General features: G+C 49.6%; 1 protein-coding gene across 1 annotated transcript in view; it reads right to left on the reverse strand.

The window, feature by feature from the left end:
* The window catches only part of SHH (sonic hedgehog signaling molecule), a 33,007-nt gene that overhangs the window by 13,902 nt on the left and 4,140 nt on the right, over nucleotides 1-14,965 (reverse strand). Inside the window, exon 2 of the mRNA XM_081834473.1 lies at nucleotides 9,702-9,963. Coding sequence (XP_081690599.1) covers nucleotides 9,702-9,963 — 262 coding nt within the window. The remainder of the gene's footprint in view (nucleotides 1-9,701; nucleotides 9,964-14,965) is intronic.

The following is a 14,965-nucleotide window of genomic DNA, read 5'->3' on the forward strand; positions in this document are numbered from 1 at the left end:
AGCTTTCTCTCAAAGGAAAAAGTAGAACTGAGTGCTTCTGCCATACTTTCCAGACATGAGATATCATGGTAGTGCTACCCCAGGGGTAGCTAAGATGGCACCCTCTAATGTTGGACCCCAACTCCCATCAGCACCAGCCAGCATGGTCCATGGTCAGGGGTAATGGGAGCTGGACTCCAACAACATCATGCCCCACCTCAACATCAGGTGTAGTGTCTGGGGAGGATGTTCAGGGCCTCATTCTGAGTAAGAAGGAAGGCGCTCAGGTGCACTAGGGAAAGATTCCCAGATACATCTTGCCAAGGGTTCCCCATATGACCATTCGGTCCAGTATCTAAAATTACCTCACAGTCCACCCTCCAGCATCAAGAGATTTTGCAGAATAAGCTGCATGAGCTGGCTGAAGTCAAGTGCCACGCTGGGTTTCAACGGAGCCAGGATGTTGAAACCCATCTTCCCTCTCTGTCTTTCAAGTTCCCTCTTCCTTCCTGAGTGGGCTATTTCCAGAGCAAATTTCCTCCTAAAAGCAGGCTGGGTCGGGGCAGCCAGTGGCTCAGCTCCCTCTGTGGCTAGACGGCTGAGCAATTACATTTCGAAATCAACCCTTGGAACCTTTCCTAATGCCTTTTCTCAGGAAGGGGTAAAATAGGAAAAACAAAACAAAACAGATTGGTATTGATCGGCTAACAGTTTTATCTCCCCGGCTTGGGAGTGGAGGATGGGGAAGGAACAGAACAGAAATCTTCGGAAAGGAGGCAAGGACGCCCTTTGCGAGGAAGCAAAAAGAAAAGTTCCTGACACCTTCAGACAACCTTCCTCCCCTCTCCAGCCACCCGTTCCCCCCAAAGTCCCGGCTTCTTCAGCCTAGGCTTTATTTGCACACTCGGAGGGGCCAGATGAATAGGTCCAGTTGTGTAGCAACTCAGTAAACATGCCAGCAAGCTGGCGGAGGTGTGAAAATCTGCTTCTTTGAGCAGGCCCTTATTTGGGATCTCTAATTAAAATCCAATAAAAGGCCAGCATTGTCATTCTGATCTGTGCAATAAAAGAGAGGCACTCTCAGAAGAGAGGACACTTCCAACACTCCACCCTGCCGCCCCCTCGGGCCCCCTATTTGTTCAGGTGTGGGGGGAGCCCTCTATGCCAATTCACACACGCATACTTTTGCAAAAAGAAGACCCTATACAACCCTGCTGCCCCCTCCCCACCAAAGGCCTTCCAAGAGCTATTTGCACAGACCAAGACACTTTTCCAAAACACTCAAGATGTGTATTTGAAATTGAAATGGAGGAGCTTGCTCTCAGTCTCCCTCTCCTCCCGCCCGCCCCCCTCGCCCGCACCAGCCCCCATGATCCGTCTTGTCTCTTATACGGTGCCTTTCCCCTCTTGACAGTCATTCAGGCCTTGGGGGGGGGGGCAGCTCGCCTCTTTTGCATTCCAATCTCCGGGATCATACTTTTTGCAAACAGAGATGGCGGCTCAGAAAACCTCCCCTGCCTGGACCACTTTGGTTTTTTAATCTCCTCATTGCATTCCCAGTCATGAAACCAGAGCCTGGCCATTGGAAACCAGCTGGAGCAGATGGGATTCAAGCCAGGGCTGGGGAAATCCACGTTGTACAGTCACACGACCTCGTGTGACATGCCCTCCAGGTTACCCCCCTCCCTTCCCAAATCCTGAGCGTGCCCTGAATTTCAATGCCCAGATTGAGCCTGGTGGGGCCATTTGCTTCTGATGGAATTGGATGGTGCTGAAGATGAGTATGGGCACCCAGCTTAGGCTGGCCGGGAGCAGCCTTTACCTTCTGGCGGTTCCCTCGCTGCGAGAAGCCAAGTTACAGGGAACCAGGCAGAGGGCCTTCTCGGTGGTGGTACCCGCCCTGTGGAACACCCTCCCACAAGATGCCAAAGAGAAAAATAACTACGAGACTTTTAGAAGACATCTAAAGGCAGCCCTGTCTAGGGAAGCTTTTAATGTTTACTAGGTTATTGTATTTTAGTGTTTTGTTGGAAGCTGCCCAGAGTGGCTGGGGAAACCCAGCCAGATGGGAGGGGTATAAATAATTTATTATTATTATTATTATTATTATTATTATTATTATTATTATTATTAACATGGCATCCTCCATGCTACAAACCAGGGCTGATGGGAGTTGTAGTCCAACAATCTTCGGAGGGCACCCAGTTGGCAAAGGCTGCTTTTGAGTACAGCACTTGAAATGGTTGTTGAAAGATCTATAAAGGGCGAATTCTTCCCTGATGTGAAGGCCCTATAAAACCATTTATTATTGTAGTATTGTTCCTTTTGTGTTGACCTTGTGGGTGGTAGCTCGGCTAACAGATAATTCACTCCAGAAGGCAGGTGAGATTGAAAACTTGGATTAGAGCTGATTTGACTCCTCCGGCAGAAACCAAACTTTAAAAAAGAAATCTTGCTTAAGTAGGGGTTTAGAACTGGACCTAGGAGACATGGGCGTAGCCAAAAGGGGGGTGGGGGCAGCTGCCCCCCTAAATCAAGTAAATCAATAAAAATACTTAACTGACTGAGGTTCTCCCCCCCCCCCCCATAAATCCTGGCTATGCCCACACTGGGAGCAAGCTGCAGCAAGCTCTGTTGCTCAGACCTAATAAGTTCTCCATATCCCATCTTCCCCTCATCCCCTTTCCTATTTCAGGTCTCACCATGTAACAATTTGGGCATCAAAACCATGGTTTCCTAATTCCATTTAAAACAGCAACAACATGAAATTATAGAAGTAAGGGTTTTTTTTGGGGGGGTGAGAGTAAAAGTAGTAACTTTGGGACCTTGATATTAAATGGTAGTGCCTTAAGATTAAATGAGCAGGACTTCAAATCTAAGTTTCATTTAAAAAGTAATTCTGAAAGACAAATTTCAGTGAGAACCTGAAAATGTTCGAGAGATCCATAGAAATTCTGAGATCAACGGGAATTTTTTTGTTCCAAACTTGGACAAGATTTTGTTGCAGTTCCCCCAGTTGTCTAATTTTAATATTATCATTATCTTGTGATCCATCTTTGAACAATTATAGGGTGGAAATGCTGTATTTACCGTACATTTGTATATAAGCAGACTACAAATAAATATTTATAAACTAAAACTATTTGGGTTCCTTTACTTAGAAACGAACAACTTCTTCAATACTTATTTTGTGCCCATGGTGTTCTAGACTACAGGGGAGATCAAATACTATGAAAACCTGCCAGTTCCCTATCAGAGGTCCTGTGCTTCTAGTAACTGAAGGACAGGACAATTTTTCAAAAGGTGCTAATTTTCTCAACACAGAGCTGTAGCAACAAGCACAGCTATATGTGCTGAGTTTTCCCTGTTCCATTGGAGCTAGTGAATGTGCACAAGTGAGATAAAGGGAACTGGCAAGCATTATTACATCATAAGAATAACACTATTATACCATTCCACATTATTGCACTGCAATTGTCCTTCACTTCCAAAAGAGTCTTGGGGGAAGGCCCTTTTAACCCTCACACCATCTAGATTCTATGGCTTGCCTCCAGCTACACTCCGCTCAAAGTAGACCAACTAAAATTCATGGTTTGTAACCAGACTAGGTTCTACTCAGAGTGGATTCTAATGGATAAACCTAAGTTAGACAAGTCCCTGCACTTCAGTGGGTCTACTCTAAGTAGAACTTAGTTGGAATCAACTCAGTAGTCCATTTTGTTCATTAATTCAGCCTTTGCCCACCTGGTGTCCTCCAAATGATGTTGGACTACAACTCCTATCAGCCCTAGTCAGAACACTGGCTGGAGCTGATGGGAGTTGTAGTCCAGCAACATCTGGACGTCATTGCATAATCTACAAACTACAGTACAAGTCTGTCTATCATCTATCTATCTATCTATCTATCTATCTATCTATCTATCTATCATCTATCTATCTATCTATCTATCTATCTATCTATCATCTCCTGTACTATTTTTGTACACATATCTTATAAGGGCAAACATAGATGGTTCTAGGCTGCCACCACAAGATGTTCCACGCTCACTAGGAGGATCATGAAAAATATGTGAAACAGAAATTGCCACAGCCCATTATTCTTCCTATCTGCAATGTCCTAGACTTCTGGGTGCTGTTATGGACCAATCTAGTTGTTATTAACTCTGGGTCCAGATTTTAACCATTTCCATGCCCTCTTCAGTGACTGAGTAAGGCTGCAGTCCTAACCATGCCTTCCCAGAGGTTTATCCTGTCAAATCTAATTGGGTTGACTTGCAGGTAAAGTAGGGCCAGGCAGCAGCCTAAATCTCAAGCACCTTTAGATGTAAATGGTACCTATATATAAACTTGACATTGTCCAACATAAACCACCAAGTCCTTTGGGGATTTCCAGTGCTCCTACAGCACCCAACATGCACCACAATAATGATCAAACTATCCTGTATGAGTGTATGTGTGAGAGAGAGAAAGTTCCTGTTTTGGAAGCCAGGTTTTGGGGGATGGGAAAGTCTATACTATCGTATCCACAATACAAATGTGTAAAGAAAGATAATTTGCAAGAGCTACAGGGTGGAAATCCAGTGCCTTTTTGAAGGGAAATGAATAATTTGGGTCAGTTGTTAATTATAGTAATAATTATTAACTGGGAGAAGGCTATCAGTGGCTACTAGCCTCAGAAGCTACACTCTGCCACCATAGATGGAAGCATAAATACTTCCAAATAACAGTTACTGGAAACCACAGGAGAGAAGAGTGGCTACTGTGCTCAGAAACTGCTTGCAGGTTTCTTACTGGCATCTGGTTGGGCACTGTGAGAATAGGATGCTGGACTGGATGGGACCATGGCCTGATCCAGCAGGCTCTTCTTATATTCTTAAATCCAGCTGGATTCTGAAAGTTATGGATGAGTACCCCTCAGCATTCCCTGTGTAGGAAACTTAACCCTCCCTCCTGCCCCTTCCTCTTTGTTTAAGCTTTTTATTTTTTTTATTTTTTTGGCATGGCAGAAAAACAAGGAATATTTAGGTGCGTCCTCTGCCCAGGGAGGGCAACCAGTGACTCTCAAAATGTCATTGGACTACAATGCCCATCGCCCTTGACCATTGGCCTGGCTGGCTGAAGCAGACAGAGCTGAACAGCGTCTAGAAGGCTGCAGTTTCCTCATCCCTGTCTTATGCACATATTCTTACGCATACATGAAAATACGCACACCTTTTCATCTTCTTCCCATAAACTAGCCTCGTAAGGCTCAGGTGCTTTGTTTTCGCTGCTTAATTAAACAAGTTGATGCTGTTCAAGGCTTTTTAAATGTTACCTCTCATAGCCTGAAGCCAAAGAAATGTGAGGTATGCTGTTTGCACATGAGCAGGGGCCCTCTGCTAATTGTTATTTAAACAGGGGCAGTGAATTTCCTACTCATTTCATGGTAGGGTGGGGGGCAGAGATGGAGCTCTATGTGTGAGGGTGTGGAAGGGGAGAAGTGGGAGGGCATATATTTAGGGATAGGAACTCTTTTCATTAGACATTAGAGCAAGCATCCCCAAGCTCGTCCCTCCAGCTGTTTTGGGACTACAACGCCCATCATCCATAGCTAAGAGGACCAGTGGTCAGGGATGATGGGATTTGTAGTCCCAAAACAGCTGGAGGGACGAGTTTGGGGATGCCTGCATTAGAAGCTAGTTAGAAGAAACCCCAGCTGCTTCAAGCATCCTCTTCTCAATGAAATCACCTCCATTGACTTAAATGGGTGGCTTCTCCCCGCCCTCCTCCCAAACACGGGCGCGCCGTTAGCTCTTGTTGCTTATGTCAATCGATATATTTAGAGCAAGTTCATTATTTTTCTTTCGCGAATGCATGTTTCTTGGCACGTTTAAAGTGGTGGTGGGGTTTTTTTGTTTTTGTTTTTTTGTTTTTTGCCCCAGCTGAAAGCTGCCATTGAACTACTGTTTAAACTCCAGGCAACAAACAAACGAGAGGAGGTGGCAAAACAAGCGGCCTGACTCCTCCGAAATAATTCACCGTTAACTGTTTTGCTAAAAAGCGACAATTTATGCAGATAGCTTGAGGGGGAGGGGGCCGGCCACATGTGTGCATTTCTCCGTCGGACCGGCAGGTGGCGCTGCAAGCACGGGGGATTCCCAGTACCGCCAGGTGGATTGTAAGAAGGAAGCTGAAGGTGTGTATGTGGAGGGGGGTGTGTGTGTGTGTGTTTGTGTGTTTGGCCCCTACACCCTGTAGGTTTGGGCTCATCTAAACGGTGGCCATTTGTGATCCAGATTAAAAGCAATTGCCTCATGCCAATGTGCCGATTTACAATCCGGATTTGAGAAAACAACTTTTTTTCCCCATCGGAACTAGGGTGGTTTTATTGCAGATGACAGAGAAGCAGGAACAAGAAGAATAACGAGGAAGGAGTTTACTAATTAACCTATTTTAGGATGAATATAGGGCGAGGCGTGGTGGGAAAGCATTTGAAATCCAGTCGACACAGGACTTGGCCTCTTCCAGCTCCTTGCGAAAGAAAACGGGGTCTTGGGCACACCCTGTCTATCAGAAAACAGCCCTGGCCATGTGTAAGAGCAATTGTGCCGGGTAAATTAGTTTGTGGGTCGCACTGCCTGTTGGAGAGTCAAACACGTGAGAATTCTCTACTAGAATCTTTTTCTTCTTCCCAGAAGAGCCACAAAGGGGACGCGCCCCGCCCCCCCATCCCCAAATCCCAGTGCCAAAGTTGCATTTGCTCCCGAGTCGTTGGAAAACCTGGCTTGCCTACAAGACTGAAAGATGAGCAGCAAACGACTGAGCTGTCCCTGCCTGAGAGCTGTTTGCATTTGAAGTGACGGATGGGCTTGAATTGGGGGTGCCAGCTGCTTACGATCCCAAGGAACTATCTAGGTCAGGCCTGAAAGGGCTGAGTCAGTTCTAAGACAGTCTGAAGGAGCTGGAATTGGATTGTCAAGCCTCTAATCTTACTACAGGTGCAGCAATGCCCTACTACTCCAGTTTCATTTACTCTGGATAAATTGAGCACTAGGCCAGCTCAACTCGCTGATGCTCACCAGGGTGTTAAAAGTGTGCTGTAAAGTAAAGGTAAAGGGACTCCTGACCATTAGGTCCAGTCGTGGCCGACTCTGGGGTTGTGGCGCTCATCTCACTTTATTGGCTGAGGGAGCCGGCTTACAGCTTCTGGGACATGTGGCCAGCATGACTGAGCTGCATCTGGCAAACCAGAGCAGCACACAGAAATGCGTTTACCTTCCCACCAGAGCGGTACCTATTTATCTACTTGCACTTTGACGTGCTTTCGAACTGCTAGGTTGGCAGGAGCAGGGACTGAGCAACGGGAGCTCACCCTGTTGCGGGGATTCGAACCACCGACCTTCTGATTGGCAAGTCCTAGGCTCTGTGGTTTAACCCACAGTGCCACCCGCGTCCCAGGGAGTTAAAAGTGTGCTGAGGAGCAAGTTAAACCGCATCAATGGCGACCCATGTTGTAGCCACGCTGAGTTGGAAGCCTGCGCCCTTCGAAACCAGCCTCTCTCACTCGCTGCACCTAAATCCATCTTGCAGCTTTGACTTGCAGCCTCAAGTGCATTTGCCAGTGATTCAGCAGAGAAGGAATCCTGACTGCTAGGGGCAAGCCTGGCCTATGACCAGTGCGCTTTGACTCTTCCTCGGGATAGGGTAGGGTGCGTGGGATCTAATCTCCTTCCTTCTAGTGAGAACCCAGCATCTCCCTGTCTAAACACAGTCCTGGAAAGTAAAATGCTGTTGCTTGCAAACAAGTCAAAATAAGGCTGCGCAGATTTTGTACTCGGGAGTTGGAAGTAGAAAAACAAAGGGCTTAACTGGCTTGGGGAGAGAGGTTTTCAACAAGCTCTCTGTATTCAGATTCCTAGACAGTTTTCCTTGGAAGTAAGTCTCACTGACTTAAATGGAGCTGCCTTCAAGTGGGCAGCAAGACTGCAGCCTTTAGATCTGGCAGGCAAGTCTGGGATAGCCTTTTCTCAGGTAGTTTCCAGAGGAGGGTGGGAGCCACATCTCAGTGGTCAAGGTCTCCCCATGGCAATGAAGGACAGATCCGTCCATGAGAGGTGGATTCTCCCTTACATTATGGGTTCAATGGACATTCAATGCAGACTTCACATTGGAGTTTTGTTCATTAGGGCAATTGGAGCCCTGTCCCACCAAGCTCAGTGTTGATTCCTCCCAGCCCATCTGCTTGCCTTCTTACACCCAGCCCAGCAGGTGACACTGCCTGGACCTCAGCCTCAGCGTTGGGCTTGTACAATTCAGCAGGGAGGACAGTGGAGACCAAAACTAGCCAGCTCTCCTTTCATTGGCTCTGGCTCCCAGCTACGGTTGGGCTCCCTGCCTTCTGCCCTACCATTTCCACAGGACAACAGCCGCCACCACTTCTCCATAAGCCTGGTTGGGGAACCTGTGGACCTCCAGCTGTTGCTGGACTACAACATCTCTAACCATTGGCTATGCTGGCTAGGCCTGGAGGGAAATGGGGTCCAGTGAGGTTTGGAGAGCCACAGATTCCCTAGTCCTGCCCTAAGCACCATTCCATTCATTCTCTACACAAGGCACAATGAAGTCAAGTTGATGGACACCAGCAACCAAGGATTTGGCAGATTTGTGGAGAATGGGCCTGCCAGTGGCTTGGCAGACCGGCCATGATAGCTAAGCAGAAACCTCTACACATAAAGGCAGCCTATCTGTGGATTGCTGACTCTGGGCTAGCTCACCTTCACACCCGCTTTGTGAGTTTCTCAGAGACATTTGCCTTGCCACTATTAGCAACAGTATGCTGGGTTAAGATACGCCTGTTGCATGGCCCATGAAATCAAACACCACAACAAAGCTCTTTGTCTTTTAAGGTGCTATAGCTCCACTGGTGCTTCTTAAATTATCTGGCCAATTGCCATGGGATTGTTCCACCTCTCCATTCCTTGCTTCTCCCCCTAGTACAGAGTAGGCAGCATTGGGAATACTAATCCTAAATAACTGTAGTTGTCGCAACTGTCATATAGCAGGACTAATTGTTGGCTGTGAGATCCAGTGACCAGTCCTTTTCAATATTTCAACTAGCATGTCCCTGGCGCAAAGTGAATTTCAAGTACTGTACTACTAATACTAGGATTTGCTTACTACTAGTAGCAACAGTTACAACAAGCTGTTAGGATCGAAGACCAATCCCTTCTGCGTGATCTATACAGTGCCTGCTATGTTGTTTGGAATAAAGAAGCAGATGTGAACTACTACTGTACTTACTACCTGCTTACTACTAGGAGTCGGATCTTAGCACTGCCCCTTCTCTTTCTATACAGGCCAAGCTATGCGTGTGTTTGGCATCCCTCTGTCTATAGAGAGACAATGGAGTGCGTTTGTGGAGGGGATTTAAGTCGAACCACTGCCTTAGCAGCACTGAAGTGGGGCGCAAGCCTGGGCAGTGTGTCTGGAGGTCCTGGGCTGCCCAGGCGACCAAGCCTTGGACCTCGCTGATGCGTCCAAAGGAAAGCAGAGCAAGATTTTTGGCACCAGCTTGGCTGCAGGAGTTACCGGAAGGAAGCGCACAAGGCGCCATCCAAACGTCTTGGGGACCAAGCTATGATTATTGTGAAATGCTGCTAAGAGTTTAACATCTATATTTATTGGGAGGGGGTGTTAAGGGTCGGTTCCCGAGTCGAATGAGCCGCCCCCCAGCCCCTTCTTACCGGCCTTGACCGAGCAGTGGATGTGCGCCTTGGACTCGTAGTACACCCAGTCGAAGCCGGCCTCGACGGCCAGGCGCGCCAGCATGCCATACTTGCTGCGGTCCCGATCCGAGGTGGTGATGTCCACGGCGCGGCCCTCGTAGTGCAGTGACTCCTCCGAGTGGTGGCCGTCCTCGTCCCAGCCCTCGGTCACGCGCAGCTTCACGCCAGGCCACTGGTTCATCACCGAGATCGCCAAGGCGTTCAGCTTATCCTTGCAGCGCTGCAGGGGGGGTGGGGTGCAGGGGGGGGGGTCAAGCAGAGCACAGGAGCATCGCGAGGGGAGGAAAGGAAGGCCAGCCGCTCCCTGCTTCCCCACTCCCGCCATCCCAGGGTAGTAATAGCAGCAGCAGCGACCCATCCACACCTCCCTTCCGCGCGCATCTTTCTGGAGACCCGCAAAGGGTTAAACAGCACTCCGGTACCCGAATCGTATCGCTTCCCTACTCCTCGCATCTCAAGGCGATAGATCAGGAATGGGGAACCTGTGGGCTCCCCAGAAGCTGCTGGGCCCCCTATTCCCCGCCACTGGCCATTCTGGCTGGGGGTGATGGGAGCTGGATCCCAGCAGCGACATGATGGAGGTTCTCTACCCTTCCACCCTAAAACAGATCGGTGCTTTCATTGATATGGATCTGGTGCGCTTCTGTCAAGGCCAGGATCCGGAAGGGATGTCAGCTAGGATCGCTCCTCTTCCTCCTGCACCCCTAAATGGGCTCCAATCCCTCCCCACCCCACAGCAGTCTCGCTGCTGTTGGGCGCTGGTGCGCTCTCCCACTCTGCGTGGACTCCGGCTTTCCACGCAGAGCCAAGGGGAAGACTCAGACTGCGAAGGCATACATGACAACCATCCCAGCGGCTACCCGTGTCTCCCAGCCTGTTGCCCAACTGGCTAAGCCCACCCCGCTCCCACCCCAAGGATACTGACTCACGCACGCACATACACACACCTTTACTAGACCCATACCCACGTTGCTTATTTCTAGGGACCGTTTGAGAGCAGAGCGAATAGAATATGAGAACATCTTAGAAGGCGGGGCGGGGAGAAAGGTGCGATCCACAGATGTTTTGTGGGTGGTATCCTCCAGTGACCGAAGCATTCCGTCGCAAACATTTTTTTAGAAAAGCTCTTTCGGAGGTAAGAAAGAACCGCGTTGATTTCGAAACCGGGAAGCGGGGATCTGCTTAGGATCGCGGCCTTAAAGCTTCCCATCATCTCTCCGAGAACCAACAAGGCTTATTTACTTTTTAAGCTATCTCCTCTGCCCACTCACTACGGAGGAAAACCCGTGCGCACCCATGATTTCATCCTGAACGTTTCTGCCTGTTTAGGATACATCGCAAGTCGGTTTTGCGAGCCAAGGCTCCAGTTGGGGCTGGCAAAGAAGCAGGTGGGTAGAAAAGACGGGAGCTGGAACTACCGGGCAGAGACCAACAGCATGAAAAGGTGGCTGTGGATCACGTGGAAACTTCCTTGGGAATAAGTCCTTCAGAAGTACTTGCTCCTGTATAAACATGGATAGGATCGAGTTGCACGAAACATGTGTGTGTGTGTGTGTGTGTGTGTGTGTGTGTGTTGCGGACTTAACCCTTAACCCATCACGGAGAACGTACGCATAGGCTCTAATCTCTGCCCCGAGGATCGCTCGCAGGCACAAAAAGATACGCTTCTGCGCCACCCTACGCTGGAATCTCCCGAGAAGAATCGTTTTGGATCCCATAATTGGAGCGTGGGGATATAGGAAGCAGCTGACACTGAGGGTCCTTGTAGCTCCATATTGTCTACACTGACTGGCAGGGGCTCTCCCAGAATTTCAGCAGGAGTCTCTCCCAGCCCACCCTGGAGATGCGCGGAATTGAGTATGGAAGCCCCGGCAACGCTTCCCACTCGCGTCCCCGGCCCTTCCAAGCGCCACGGGTGTTCGTTCCTTATGCTTTTAGTGTGTCGCGGGAGGGCAAAACCCCTTTCTCCACACTGGCAGCCGAGCAAAGTTTAGGGGGGGGGCACAATTGCCTTCTATACCTCCCCGCATGTCATGATCTCGTGTGTTCGATCCAACGGGATCCAGCTGCTGTAGGGTCAAGAAACTCACTCGCGGACCCGCAAATTTAAAAATGTGCCTTTTAGATAGGAGTCCCAGGACTGAAACATTGGACACGGTTCCCAGAAAACAAGCAGGTGCACCCCAGGGAAAAAGAGGTGGGCGCAGAGGCTGGCTTAAGCTATGCCCCACTGGAAAACGCACCCACAAGGCCAGCCTTACCAACAGTCCCGGTTATCTGATAACCCAGGAGGACACCTCTAAATGCGTTTACTCCGAAACCAGTTCGCTTCGCCTTCTTGGAACCTATTTGAAAGTTGTGATCCGAACATGGGAGTAAGCCTTGCTGGACACAATAGGACATACTTCTGAGTAGACATGCCTACTAGGGTCCTGCCCTTTGTACGCTTAAAACAGCAGCTGTTGGAATCCTTCCAGGTGTCCATGGGACTGGCCATCCCATATCCTAATATTTTTACTCCCAAGCAGAACTGAGGTTAAGATCAGGGTGCTAAGTGGGGAAAGTCCCGTTTATTTCAGTGGGGTTGGCTTTTGAAGCAAACTGACGGAAGGCTAACTTTCTATAAAGTTAAGCCTTCCAATACTGTATATCAAAAGCATTGATTTCAAGGTTCAGTCAGAAGCGCAGAAATGGCCAATGGGACTTATCCCTTGCTACGCAGCATTGAGGACTCAGGCCCACATTTTCTGCTCTTGGATCTACTCTGCCTACCACCTTATTCAGAATAAAGTTGTAAACCGCGAAGCCTTTGCTAGACTGTGCCACTTCAAGCTGAAGTTCTGTGCAGGTCTGACGGCTTCTTTCTCCAAACAAACCAAAACCTCTCTGTGCACTCAAAAAAAAATAAGACCAGGCCAAACCCATCTTCTTCCTGAAATGCTGTTTCTTTTCTGCATGAAGATTATTTCCCTTTTGTGTGGAGGAAATTCAAACTTGCAAACCCCCACCTGTAGCCTGAGATTATAAAATCCAAGAGCCACTGCGCCACTTGGTTCTGCTCAGTGTCTAAACTGGCCTCCTAACCTAATACAACTGGCAAGTGCCAAGACGGCCGTTTTCTTCCTGCATCTTGCTCAGCAATTCCTGCTGAATGTGGGGCCCATTTGGGTGCTGATGCCTGTGGGTGTTCTTCGGCTGCTTTTAGGGATGGAGAGAGAGAGAGAGTGCCGTAGGTCGTCAGAAGAGCACCTGCTTTGAATGCAGAGGCTCCCATGTTCTGACTGTCCCCAGCATCTGTCCCCAGACTCTTGGCCGAGGTCTTTCTGCGTCATCTACAGCCCTACAACCCCCCCCCCCGTTGTCTCTCTGCAATCGGCAACCGGGGAACCTCCGGGCGCTCGCTTTCCCCGACCTCACTATAGCTATCCAAGTCCCAAAAAGCTTTGCCACAGGCCTGGATTAACCAGGGGAGGAGAGTTTGCTTGAAGAACAGAGAAAAGTCCAAAGACACATACCAAAACACAGATCATTCTTTCGATTATATTTTTCCTTCTTTCCCCCCAGACATGGAAAATGTATAATCTGCCCCCAATTAAATAGCAACAATCCGGGCAACCCGCTTTTCTATGCATTTTGCATTCCGAATTTTAAAAAGACGTTGCCTTTCTTCGAGGAAAAGCACCTCCCTCTACATTGGAGACAGCTTCCACTAAGTAGCAAAGTTTGGAATAAGTAGCAAAAGACACGAGTGCCCTTTTCAGGTCCTTCAGAAAGGAGGAAGGTGGGGTGTTGCTGTTGTTTGTTTGTTTTTTTGGAGGGGGGCTTTCTGCAGCTCAGAAGGAGCTTCTCCCGCGTCTGTTCCAGCCTTTCCAAGAGAGAGAGAGCACCCAGCCGAGGCCTAGGTTTTCGCTTCCTACGAGCAAAACGCCACCGCTTAGCATTGCCGGGAAGGGCTTTATATTAACAGTGACATCATCACCGCCGTTATCATAATTGTGGAAGGAGAGGCGAGAAGCTGATCACGCAATGACTAGAAAGTGCCCAGACTTGGCGCAAACTCCTTGCGCAGCGTGGCCCGGGTGGTGGCGCATTCCGCCCCGCTGGCCGGCCTATTCCCTTTCCCTTTGCACCGCGGAAGAAAGAAAGACAGACAGAAAGAGGAGGACCTGAAACTTTGACCATCGCAGGCTAGGCGGGGGGGGGGGCGTAAGGAAAATCTTACACCCTCCGAGCTCAGACACCTGAACTTCCAGGGCAGATTCCATTCTCCACGGGAGGCCTTGGAGGGACGGGGCGCACGGTGGCCGGCAGGGAGGAAAGGGCAGCCTCGGGGATTCTCTGGCAGCTCCGAGCAGCCTCTTTGCCAAGCGCAGAGAGGAGGGGGAGGGAAAGACCGGCTGAGCCGGGATTGTCAGAGTCAAAAGCCGTGAAGCCTCAGCTATTTATTAATTCATCGGGTCGTGTGCCGCCGATCAAGCCCCGCTCTGCTCAGCCACCGTGAAGCGCAGCAGGACCGCGTCGGTGGGCACTGTGTGCGTCTGCGCGCGCACGCCAAAGGGGCCTGGCCGAGGGGGCTCAACAAGCCGCCCGCCGCCTCCCTCTTTCCCCCCAGCCAGCCGACCCACACCTCGAACAGGCACCTGTCGGGCCCGCGCCACAGCGCGATCCTGTGCCTGCCTATCCCCAAGCCAGGCAGCGATCGTTTTACCCAGGAGTAAGCCCCGCTGGCGGTGGCATCTGAGTAGGCAGGCAGGCATAGGATCGCGCTCCTATGCACCAGTCAATACCTTCATAGCGAGGCTGCGGGGAACCGTCCCCGCCCCACCCTGTGTGAGATTTACTCTCGAGTAAACAGACGAAGTCCCGGGCTGCGAAAATCTGCAACCCTATGCCCGCGTGCCTTAGGAGTAAAGCTGCAATCCTATATATCGCTGCTCAGAAGTAAACCCCACTGAGCTCAGTGGGATTTACTCCCGGTAAACAGCAGTCCCCGTCCCCTTGAACTCGGTGGCACTGACTTCCAAGTAAATATTCATAGGATCGGGCTGCGAGAACGACCTTCCAGACTAGGTCTGCGTGCCTCTCTTTGACTCCCGGGAGCTCAGAGTTCCCGGGAGCTATGAAGGGGGCGGCGGTTCCTTAACGGCTCCCCTGGGGTTTATTATTATTATTTCAGACGAATTCCAACTTTATCATAAAAGAGCTGGCACCCTTATCTTGCC

The sequence above is a fragment of the Podarcis erhardii genome (genome assembly GCF_964252035.2).
Source record: "Podarcis erhardii genome assembly, chromosome: 12".
NCBI lineage: Eukaryota > Metazoa > Chordata > Lepidosauria > Squamata > Lacertidae > Podarcis > Podarcis erhardii.